Raw genomic sequence first — 12,323 nt, forward strand, 5'->3', positions numbered from 1 at the left:
TTGTCACCTGACGATGTATTCTACATCTTGAAATATAAAAAGAAGTAGAATCTGTCCGTCACGCGTTTCACCAAAAGTGTAGATTATACGGATGTCTTTCGAGGTGATAGTCTCACTAACAGTCACTACTAGTGTTAAATTTGTTAAATATCAAAAATTGGTGCCATCTTACCGGGCATCGGCTAAAGGTTATACCTTTGGCCTTTGATCTATTAGATGGCGCCACTTTTTGATACTTAACAAATTTAACACAAATCAGTGAAAGAATAAGGATCAAAGTCAAAAGTTTTAATCATGTGTCTAAAGATGGCAGTAAATTTACCACAGTAAATTTACTGTCATGTAGTCACAACTACAAAATACTATTTGACAATCCACCTCTATTTCAGTTCTCTTTTCTCTTTGTAAAAACCTAAGCCTAAACCTGAAACCTAATTTACCTTATAAGCGGCTGTAGAAAAATCTTAATACCGGGAAGTAGCCGACAGAACAGCGCCATCTACTGTATTATTTGGCAACTTACATGTCTATGTGATCCATCGAGCAGCGATCGTTCTATCTTATCCAACCGCGCGTCAGCCCAGTACAGCATCCTTGTAGAATGCTCAATCGCCAGACCGTTGGGCATGAGGATGTCTTTCGAGATGATGGTCTCGAGTTCGTGCCCGCTGCTGTAGGCGCGCTGGATGCGCGGGTTCGTGTCGTTCCAGTTCGTCCAGTATAAACGCCTGAATAAAGACACAGAATAAGAAATAAAAATAATGTTAATGTTTATGTTTGCTAAATGTTAAAATATTATTGTTGTTTGCTCCATCAAGCTACAGTGGTCCAACAAATTTCAACGATACTTGGCATAATATGTAGTTTATAACCCAGAAAAGACACATACATACGGCACATAAGAGTTTAGTAGCATACTTTTAACAGTTTTAACTACTTGTTGCTGTGACTGGCGCTTGACATTTTCCGTAGGCATTAAAACATAAAGAGTTTTTGTCCGAATAGACACTGAAAACGTTAAAATATTGTATAATTAGACTTACGATTCGCAGGAATCAACATCTATCCCTCTTGGTCTGTCGCCGGGAGCCAGTTGTATAACGGTAAGCACTAAGGCTTGAGACGATTGGTTGTCCGCGCGGGCGTCCAGCGAGGGTATGTGTACGCGGCGCACCGCCGCGCTGTTGCACGTCCAGTACAGCGTTTTGGTGCGGGACTCGAACACCATGCCCTCTACTGCTCCCATTTCTGTTGAAAAAATATAAATACAGAAACGTCAAATCACTTCAATTATTTATAAACATAAATATTCCTTTCCATTGACTATCACAAAGCGAAATTAAAAACTTAGAAGCCGTATAAGTAAAAGACTAAACAGTCACTACTTAGTTAACCATAGCATAAACACATTTTTAGAAGACAATTGAAACCAAAAACTAAATTGACCTGACTAAAATAACCTTTAAAAAAAACTCACATTTTCATTTTTAACAGCCCAGAGGTCTGTAAAGTCTTTCCACTCCATTGTATCTTAAACCTATATTTTAGCGTTCGTTTTCTATAGACTCTAGCCGATAAATGATAACCTATGTTAATTACGAGATCATCAATCCCTTCACAGTTGAGTGCAATTTGAATATGTGTTGTTAGGCAATTACCAACCCCCTTATTCATAAACCTCTACTAAAGTTGACAAGCCGCTAGTAATCGTTTGTCCCTTTCCATCATGCCAATACGTCGCAAAGGGACAAACGATTATTAGCGGCTTGTCAACTTTAGTAGACGTTTATGAATAAGGGGGCAAGACTGTAACGGTGTTTTATTTTACTTACTTGTAAGAAGGGTCCTGTGGTCCGTGCCGTTGAAATGGACGGATCCGATAGCGCCGCGTTGAATGTCCGAGTAGAACAGTCGCTTTTCGTCGTACCAGTAAGCTAGGCTGATCGCTATCCTAATTAGATCCCTGGAGAAAGAACGTGCAGATACATGTATCACATCTTTGCTATATAAAAGAACAAACATTACATTTCATATATAGTTTTAAAACCGTGTGTATATGTGCCATAAAAACTTCTACTATAGCTCTCAATAACATATTGTCAGGTGACAAGCAAAACTCACTAATTACCACCACAAGTTGATAGCCATAATGAACCATATTACTACTGAACTAAGGTTAATTTTTGTTTAATTATTTTTTAGTAATTAGTGAGTTTTGCTTGTCACCTGATGTTTATATGAAGGAAAAAAACTTAAATTCAAACAAAAATAACTTTGCATTAAGCAGTTTTAAAATAATCCTCCACTTTATCGTCGACTTACTTGTTTTGAATCGGCAGATATGGAGAGTTCAGGTCCTTATCGTCTTGTAAATGGATACTGTCAATTTTTGTCACTCGCGAATACATCAGGAACGATTGGTACGCTGAAATAAATAACTAAAGTTAGTACTGTAATATAGCAATTAAGCAGTACACTTTTCTTGGTAATTAATGAGAAAGTCTTTCAGGACTAACCCATTGCGAATACTAGGGTTATGTGTACTCATGTTTACGATTGAACACGACTAAGAAAATGTAATAACAGTAGCAGTTCCATAGCACTTCTTTGGCAGGGTGTATTACAATTTGGTGCCTTGATCAGGATATTTGTTTGAGAATCTCGGTCGGCCTAGACGGCCGTCGGTCCTTATCTTCTAGCGGCCCATAATACGAAGAAAAATTAGCAGTCTAATTGGAATCTATGGTTAGAATTGAATTTGTCTTATTTTAAATTTAATTGTAAGTAATAAGTACTGGTAACAGGACTGCGGGACGCTAGAGGTTATTGTCACTTTTAAATTGCTTCAGATATAGTAAATGGCAAATACAGAATGAACTCACGAGTACAATTCTTGCCGTCGGCAGCGACATCCCCATGTGGACAAGCGCAATGCACGCTGGCACCATCCCATAGACAAAGTTCAGCACAACCTCCGTTGTTGACGCTGCAAGGGTTCACAGCTAGTCCTGATGACGGTGACGGCAGCGTTTGAGAAGCTTTTGACCAGATCTGTAAATAAAAATATGGTGAAAGTTGGGAGTAGGACTTACAGCAAACAATTGGGGTAACAAGCATAATTTAGGCTATGAGAACTTTTCTACTTAGTTGAGTCTGGTAACGAACTTATATTTATAAATAAAGAAAAACGAAGCATACGATGGCGTTCTCCGCTGAGAGGTTAACTTCGGTAATCCGTGTGATTAGGATAGCAAACACTGTTACACAATGTTTATAACTCCTATGAACTTATGACGTTTAAATAACACTTGCACAGCCTGGACTATGAACGCTACCAACTTAGCTTGGTTTAACTCTACACTGTTAATTGCCATTTTGAAAAAAAAATCAATATTGCAAATACATAAAAATCCGATAAATATTCAGTGTTGCCGTTATTGAGAAGATAAACTCAGTATTTGAAATTATAGGGAGCGTGCATAAACTGTAGGGGGCAGGACAAAAGACGTCAGATTTTTTGCGCGAGGTGTAAAGGTGAAGTTTATGCTTCCAATGTAGTCCACAAGATGGCAGAACCTACAATGCACAAGAAAACTTACGAGAACGGTAGATGGCAGCACTTGCTTTGGCGTGAAATATCAATGTACATGTTTATGTTTGCGATTCAGGCCACAAGATGGCAAACCCGCCAACGCGCACGGGCCCTATAGATATATGAAGCATCAAGCAAGCATAGTTGCATGACGCATTGATCGCAACTGTAATGTCATGTTAGTATGTTTGGAAATTAAATAAATCTTACGAATAGATCCTTGAGGCTGTCTCCGGCGTTCTCCAGCAGGACTTCGTAGTCGCTGATGTTAGTTAGCGGTGCGGAGAGAATGCAGCCCCGTTTCCACATGCTGCAAACAAAACGATTTTTTATTTTTCCCTAATAACTTCGGGAGTCATTAATTACGTGAGGTGTTTAGGGGAGGGAGGCCAAGGCCAATATCACCAAATATCACGTAGGGGAACCTTTTCCCCCACGGGTCTCAGTAAATATCACACAATTGCTCTTTTGGCAAAAGAATAGGTAAAAAAAATGCGAAATAAGTACATCAAATTAAAATAAAATGTTTCTAGACTTTAGTCAGGCGAAATTTCACAAAAACCCTCCAATAACGTACTCTAAAAAAAAAACAATGCGAATAGTGTATTTATTTTAAATAAATCCAACGCATTTACACTCAAGTTTTGAAAGATCTTACGTGAGTTAGGGATGGGGGAGGGGGTCAAAACATCTCTCGACATCTCACCACTGCGCTTAATTACTTGAGGTTTCAGAACCGCAAATAGTATAACGTACGGCATGCTTCATACGCGCACGCACTTGCAAGACTGAAACCGCATGAAATTAATGGCAGTGCGTGCTAAGCCTAAGGGTTGTACTCGTACATTCAAAAACAAAGCAACTACTTCTGGGTCTCAGGAGGAAATAATACCCACGTGTCTATCCAGTACAGTCGGGCTGCGTGCACGGCCACGGCGGCGGGGTGCCGCAGCGGGTCGCCGCGCGCCACGCAGGCGCGGGAGCGACCGTCGTAGCGCATGCGCCAGAGGGAGACGTCGAACGTGTCCGCCCAGTACACCATCTCGTTCTAGAAGCAAAACGTACAAATAGAAGACTACAGCAACTTGGTCTGAAGCAATTGCAACAAACCAGTACTAATCTTTGACAAACCATATGCTACAGTTCTTCGAAAAAAACCTCGATAGGGAGTTCTTTTGACAACCGAAGCGTTCGCGGTACAAGATTTACCTTGAAACCGTACAATGTGCCCCCAGTTAGGTTCCATAAATGAAGATGCACGCCCTGCCGACGGGTAGCAACTGAAGAAACTGTATAAAGTAATTTTACTAGTGGCTCTGTGAGCTGTAGACCTCGCAACACCATTTTGAAAAAATCCAAAAATCTAATCGGACAAAAAATCTATATGTCGGAGAAGGACTGAATCTTGCCATCTAATGCCTTTAAGAAGCGTTTCATCACGCCATATTCGACAAATAGATTAAGCTAGGGTGTTAAGTTCTGGTGTCATAGTGCGCTGTCAAAACAATTGAAATCGAGAACAATTGAAGGTATGCTGTCAATCAATCTCCAGACGAGAACGGGAGAAGATGACGTCGGTGGCGGTTCCAGGGTCAACCCCACTAACTTGCTTAAGATAAGAAACGTAACGTATGCTATGTTTTGTAATCAGTCTCTCAACAAAGACTGAGTTGAACATCGTATTTCATTGAAAGCCCTCGTCATCCACTATTGAAGGTTCTGATGTGCTGTCTCTAGTATTATACGCCCACGATTCCAGACATATATAATTATCGAAGCTGCTCACCAAATTTCACGAAATTCGGTTGAGAACTGCGACCTGTAGAGAACATCTGGAAAGCATTTATGTTCACACTGAAACTGTGACCTCCACTAAGCTGGGTTAGTTATGGGATAATCAAACGCTAGTAATATGTAGGTACCTCAGAGTCCACAGCAATGTCAGCGACAGCAGTGCCATTGTAGAGAAGCTCACGCTGGGAGCCGTCGAGCCGCGAGCGTTGGATCCAGCCTCCGCCGGATAGAAAGAGCCAACCGCGAACAGCGTCAACTGCTAGGGCTGCGGAACAAGTATAAACAAAATAAAATAAATATGTTTGGGACAATCTTACATAAATCAACCTATTGTGGGTACTAGGTGACGATATATATATAGAATATATCTCAATATATAAATAAATGCATAGAAAACATTCATAGCTCAGGAATAAAAAGTTCTGTGATAAAAGCACAAATAAATGCCCCAACCATTATTCGAACCCGGAACCTCCTGCTGTATCCTCAAACAGATCAAACCTCAAATTTTCTGGCGTTTTCTTTTGGCAAAATTGAATTGCCTGACTAAACAATTTTTATTCTCCGACTCTCTTCTTAACTCAATCGGATCAGAAAAAAATAGACTAATGCTCAATATCCATACTCAAAAGCGCTATATGTACTGGATTGGATTGCCAGCTTTATATTATTAATATTCGCTGCCCTCGGCATGCTTCTGTTTAATCGGCAATCCCTACTTTCCAAACTTCTGCAGTAATGTCTGTTCGAACACAAAATAGCCTTGCTATAAATAGACTCCTATACATACTTGTAACGGCTAGCGGATCCGTATCGATGAGAACGTAGCGATGATCACCGTCTGCTCGAGCGACTTCAACCAGGTTACGGCGGGGGTCCGACCAGTAGATGTTCCCAGCGACCCAATCTACTGCAAGGCCTGAATAGAGAAAGTAATTATTAAAGTAGTAAGGAACTAAGAAATCTATACTTTTGATAACTTCATAAATCGGGTTTTATAATACGATAACTTCTCCTATCCCACTACTAAAAAAAACATTCAATTTTGTCGTTCAAAATTCCAAGTTACCAGAGAAAATTCCACATTGTTCTGTTTTTGATAAGGTTAATTAAAATGTGTTTGTTTTTTGAGCGTTATGGCACATTCCAGGACAAGTCTTCTTCTTCCTCGCGTTGTCCCGGCATTTTGCCACGGCTCATGGGAGCCTGGGGTCCGCTTGACAACTAATCCCAAGATTTGGCGTTGGCACTAGTTTTTACGAAAGCGACTGCCATCTGACCTTCCAACTCAGAGGGGTAAACTAGGCCTTGTTGGGATTAGTCCGGTTTCCTCACGATGTTTTCCTTCACCGAAAAGCGACTGGTAAATATCAAAATGATATTTTGTACGTAAGTTCCGAAAAACTCATTGGTACGAGCCAGGGTTTGAACCCGCGACCTCCGGATTGCAAGTCGCACGCTCTTACCGCTAGGCCACCAGCGCTTACATTCCACATACATACATACCAGGACAAGTAAAGTTCACAAATAAAAGTAATATTTCTATACGCTTATTCAGACTGATTGTACATCAGTAGGGATTATTACATACAGAGTACGCTCTTTTCTCGAAGGTTTGAAGGTTCAGTGTGTCAGTTACTCGCAAAAGCTGACAATCGTGAATAACTGACAGGCCCCTATCGTCCGGCGAACCGGTAATCAGTGGGCCCCTTAAAGGTCTTATCGGTCCGGGGATACCGCGGTCGACAGTAAATATTCCACAGTTTAGCTGTGCGAGGCAGGGAGTTACATAATGTATTACCAGAGAGCCAGTCCACAGGCTGCGCATCGAGTGGTTCAGGTTGCGAGACCAACGCAGCTCGTCCGGTACCATCGCGTCGAGCGCGCGCCACTGCGCCGCTTTCCGAGTCCGCCCAGTATATCCAGTCACCGTCTACAAAAATTAATATTCACATATCAAATACATATAATAATAATTATTATACGGCAATTTTTTACCCTTTAACATCATCTTATTATATTTTTTCTTATGAATAATTTTTAGAACTTTAAAGAGGCCCGAATCGAGTTTTTTTTTTATCTGGACCGTTCAAGCTTAGTTTAGCTTAATAAACAACAGAATAATGAAGCCGACAAGAACTGTAGACAAGCGAATGTATACTTACACCCTTTCGAGAAATAAGCCTTTAAAAAAATCAATTAGATATTAGAATTAGTAAATAATCAATTAATCCGAACCCGCTATACTTACGTGAATTTTTTGCATGCATTTAATGTATGTATAATGACCCATCCTCCCATCGCGAAGAGAAAACAAACGCGTGTCAAGTTTCGTATTGGTGGTAGTTTCTTATATTTATTTGCTTGTTTTCGCAGCGTATATTTTTAGATTGGATTAAAAATGATACCTGCACGATAGTCGAGTGCGGTGCAGAGCGCCGGCTGCGCGATGGGCGGCAGAACGGTCCGCGAGGGCGTCGTCAGCGACAGCGCGCGGATCTCCCAACTCAACGAGTACACTAAGATTTCGTCTTCCGCTGTTATAAAAAAAATCATTGATCGTATTTTTGTATATCAAAACGGTGGCAAACAGACGTGCAGCCTGATGTTATGCGGCCTATAAGTTGCAAAACTGCATCAGATTTACGCACGTGTTAAACATATACCTGCCGAGGTTTTCCCGAGGGTCTACAGTATGAGGTTCTTCAAAAAAGGAGTGTACAGATTTTTAAAGGGTCGGCAACGCGCATGTAACACCTCTGGAGTTGCAGGCGTCCATAGGCTACGGTGACTGCTTACCATCAGGCGGGCCGTATGCTTGCTTGCCACCGTCGTGGTATAAAAAAAAAGTTACAAAAGTGTTAAAGACAAATTCCTGCTCCATATATGATAGCTGACAATTCAGTTATCACAAAACATATAGCACAGAGCTATCTTTTTCATCTGCCAAATTCGGGGGCACGGTTTCTTAGATTTCACACATCTTGTACACTTAATGAATTTTTGGAGGCTTATTACAATTTGGTGCCTTGGCCAGGATTTTCAATTTATTTTCTCTAATAACGAATACACTGTGTCCCGTAGCACAGCCTCCGACACATGCGAGCATAGGTGCGCGCACGCTGACGCAGGCGTTCGGAGCGCGCATGCGCCGAGTGTGCCGTTCTGAGTTGCGGATTCATATACTCTATGAAAAATCTAGGCCGTACAATTGGTGCCGTGACCAATTAATTTTCTAAAAGTATTTTTACAAAGAACTTACGAATGCACTGTGTCCCGTTAGCCCTATACCCGGCCGCACACACGCAGCGGCTGCGCGCGTCGGACACGGGCAGGCACAGGTGCGCGCACGCTGACGCGGGCGCTCGCAGCGCGCACGCGCCCCGTGTGGCGTTCTGAGTTGCGGCGTCGTATACGCGGAGAGATAGGACGTTCTCTGTTGGGAGTAAATAATAATAATGTAGTCACTACTATCGTCTGTACGATAGTAGTGACAATGGATCACTGTTTTTGGAAATTTCGATATAATGAGACACGATTCATTTTCTCAATTGCGGTTGTACGTAAAATAATACTTTGCACATATTAACTCGTATGCTATTGCTCTTTGGAGATAAGACCACCTATTAGCCTCTATTATTAATCAAATTTACTATATCGTGTTAGCTGTCCTGGCTGTGTATCAATACCAATTAATGAAGATAGAAATATAAATAGTTTATTTGGTGTACAATCAATCTTACACCAGCCACTCAACATATGCCGATGACTACGATCCTTAGCCAAGGCGCTGGTTTTCAGGACAACCAGAGAGAAAAATAAGAGAGAAAAACGCAATAAAATAAAACATATCTAAACCAAGCTAGAATATAGGAGAAGCCGAGAAGGTGAGTATGAACTATAACGAGATAATTTCCATGTATCAGTTATTGATACGCGAAATAGCATTATGTAGGTAGCGAGTGATTTTATGTGACCACTTTTCGGGAAAGTTCTGTATTTCTAAAGTATTGTTCAAGTCTTAACAGGAATATAGGCGTAGTATAAAAAATCGTGAACTCACCAGTGTTAGCTCTAAGGACCTCGGAATCCACGCAGTTCTGCGTAGCCTGACTTCGGTCGCGGGGCAGCTTGCAGGCTTTCAAGCCGTCGCCGTCGGCCCACAGTAGCCGTTCGAAATGGATGTCCAGGGCTAAGGGACGCGCCCCTGTTGCTAGTTCCACCTGGTAGGAAATTAGATTAAATGGAAGCTGAATACCTGTAACGTTACTTAGCGACCTAGACAAAGAAATTAAAAAAAAAATTAAAAATTGTTTATTTCGGACCATTAAAAAAAAATCCATAGCGATATTAGTAAAAAATCTTAATAGTTATCTTATCTTATACCTTTAAACGAGCAATTCTTGTATATATATTTATATATATATTTCTGTGATCTCGGAAACGGCTCTAACGATTTCGCTGAAATTTGGTACATGGGGGTTTTTGGGGGTATACAATGTATCTAGATTAGTCTTATATTTGGGAAAACGCGTGTTTTCGAGTTTTCATGCGTTTTTTTTTGACGCAGAATATGGTCGCTAATTTCGTGTTGCCCACCAATGTCCGTCTGGTCCAGCGGGTTAAGACGCGGACTGCTAAACGAGTGTTACGGGTTCGAATCTTGCCCGGTGACTAACTTTTGTTTTTTTTTTTTTATATGTTCAAGTTTATATATAATTTTTTAATTTTTATTGTTTTAGACAAGTTTAATTTAGTAAAAAAATGTAGTTAAGATTATCACCTATACAACACCATATTACAATAAATAGTTATAACCGAGCAAAGCTCGGTCGCCCAGGTATTATCTATGTTAATCAACTACGAACTAATCCATGCCTTACCACCTCACCAAGAGGCTTTGCCCTACTTATCCCTCCCAATCACCACACCGACCCAGTATTTAGTGAGCGGGCAGTCGAGTCTCTCGGCCAACGTCCTCAGCATGCTGTTGTTGCTACCGCGCACACGTTTCAGCAGAGAGGCAATTCGTTTGAGAAGAAATGCAAAGACACAATATGTAATGCAAAATTTTGTAACCGTTTAAAAAGGTGAAATAGATAGCGCCTAGCAGCCCCGTAGATTTGTAGAATGCCAAAACGCTCACGTGAACCACTAAATTTAAGTATGTCATTGTACAGCACCACCATATTTACGGATACAATAAGGGCGTGAATTTGTGTGATGAGCACAGATACTTGTTCCTAAGTCATAGATGTTTTCTATGTATTCCCGTATTTTTATATTAAATATTTCGTTGACTGAGTACACACAACACAAGCCTTCTTGGGCTTACCGTGGGACTTACAATTAGTCAATTTGTGTAAGAATGTCCCTATAATATTTATTTAATGTTTTGCACTGTTACTTCATGCCCCTTAGTACTTATTTCTTTCTCTATACTGAATAATGAGAGTTACACTACACTCTTTACTTACCGTACGAATAAGCTATCAACTTTCTTCAGAGTATTTTTTAGACAGGTACCTAAAGTATAACAGTAACAATACATAAGGTCCTGTCTAAAGAATACTTATTTTTTATGTGTCTTGCATCAGTTGTAGGATTTGGTTAGTAATGTGATTTACAAGACAATAACTTACGGTAAAGAATTCTCCAGTTTTAACATGTATGTACTGAATCGAAGCAGATGCTAGATTGACCCAGTACAACCATCCCGTCTTTGGCTCCACCGTTAAACCTGTGCAAAAAAAGTAATTATAAAAACACACACAATGTATATATTTCCAAATTAGTGTTGGTGGATTTGGTCGAACTTTTAATTTATTTAAATAATAGTTGTGTGTAGTTTTCGCACATTTTTATTTTAATTTAAAAATTACTTACAAAGAATGCATGAATTTGTAATGTAATGTATATGGTGACATTTTACTTAATTTAATTTTAGTTATGACAGTAGTATTATTTTTGTGTATTGTTAATATCTAAATGTATATAATTGTTCTAGTATATAAGCGCCTTGGTTTTTGTTGACTGTAATTCTTATATCTTTTGTAATAAATAAATAATATTTGCATGTATACTTGTATACCTATGACCTATAACAAATATTTTTTTACTTGCCTTTAATGAATGTAAAAAACAGCGGTCAACCGTAGTGGACCACAAAATACATAATTTTTAATTAGAGGAAAATCGTTATGAGAGATACAAATAGATTAACACCAGTTGTTCTTCGGCGAAGAAAGTCATCGTGAGGAATCCGGACTGTAGCTAACACGTTTACAAGTAGGTTGGATTAGGTGACCAAATCGAAATTTAGCAACCAGGAAAGCGCTAAAACGCGTGAGATAAGGACATATGGAAAAATACCTTATGTTGAATATCTCGCTATATATGGCATGTACACCTTCAACATTTTTCTCCAAACCTTATTTGTTCCACATAAATATGAAGTCTGAAGTTAGTCCATAAATCCATTTGGACTAACTTCAGATCAGTCGCATGAGAGCAGCATGCCTTCGTACATTTCAGTAGACTATGTCTAAAATGTTAATTCAGACACAAAAGTAGTTCCGAAAGATTATTCATCTACCGAAGTCAGACTTGTTAGTGAGTTTATTTTTCAAACTTACTATGAACTCCAGCCAGTAACGGGTCCCTCGTAGCGTCAATTATAATGCGTCGTTCGCTACAGTCGCTAGCTACGGCTTCCATCTTCGCGCCGATGCCGTCGCCTGTGCTCGACACAGCCCAGTAAAGTTTGCCCCTGTCACGGAAAATATTTACTTACAATTGGATTGTAGTAGTAGTAGTAGTAGTAAAACACTTTATTGTACAAAAAGAAACATAAAACGGGAAAGAACACACATCATTCGTACAAAGGCGAACTTATCCCTTTAAGGGATCTCTTCCAGATTGGAATTGTTATTGTTAT

At 40.0% G+C, this 12,323-nt stretch overlaps 2 protein-coding genes across 2 annotated transcripts in view; one reads left to right on the forward strand and one right to left on the reverse strand.

The window, feature by feature from the left end:
• LOC133529953 (NADH dehydrogenase [ubiquinone] 1 beta subcomplex subunit 3) overlaps positions 1-12,323 on the forward strand; it is a 197,330-nt gene that overhangs the window by 99,705 nt on the left and 85,302 nt on the right. The gene's annotated exons all lie outside the window — the stretch shown is intronic.
• LOC133530406 (low-density lipoprotein receptor-related protein 1) overlaps positions 1-12,323 on the reverse strand; it is a 168,260-nt gene that overhangs the window by 72,404 nt on the left and 83,533 nt on the right. The window contains exons 37-51 of the mRNA XM_061868314.1: positions 12,022-12,155; positions 11,029-11,126; positions 9,450-9,609; positions 8,649-8,822; positions 7,795-7,923; positions 7,188-7,319; positions 6,177-6,305; positions 5,515-5,651; positions 4,489-4,640; positions 3,803-3,902; positions 2,883-3,051; positions 2,323-2,425; positions 1,833-1,963; positions 1,044-1,248; positions 524-728 (exon numbers count right to left, since the gene is read on the reverse strand). Coding sequence (XP_061724298.1) covers positions 524-728; positions 1,044-1,248; positions 1,833-1,963; positions 2,323-2,425; positions 2,883-3,051; positions 3,803-3,902; positions 4,489-4,640; positions 5,515-5,651; positions 6,177-6,305; positions 7,188-7,319; positions 7,795-7,923; positions 8,649-8,822; positions 9,450-9,609; positions 11,029-11,126; positions 12,022-12,155 — 2,158 coding nt within the window. The remainder of the gene's footprint in view (positions 1-523; positions 729-1,043; positions 1,249-1,832; positions 1,964-2,322; positions 2,426-2,882; positions 3,052-3,802; positions 3,903-4,488; positions 4,641-5,514; positions 5,652-6,176; positions 6,306-7,187; positions 7,320-7,794; positions 7,924-8,648; positions 8,823-9,449; positions 9,610-11,028; positions 11,127-12,021; positions 12,156-12,323) is intronic.

The sequence above is a fragment of the Cydia pomonella genome, chromosome 22 (assembly GCF_033807575.1).
Source record: "Cydia pomonella isolate Wapato2018A chromosome 22, ilCydPomo1, whole genome shotgun sequence".
Classification (NCBI taxonomy): domain Eukaryota; kingdom Metazoa; phylum Arthropoda; class Insecta; order Lepidoptera; family Tortricidae; genus Cydia; species Cydia pomonella.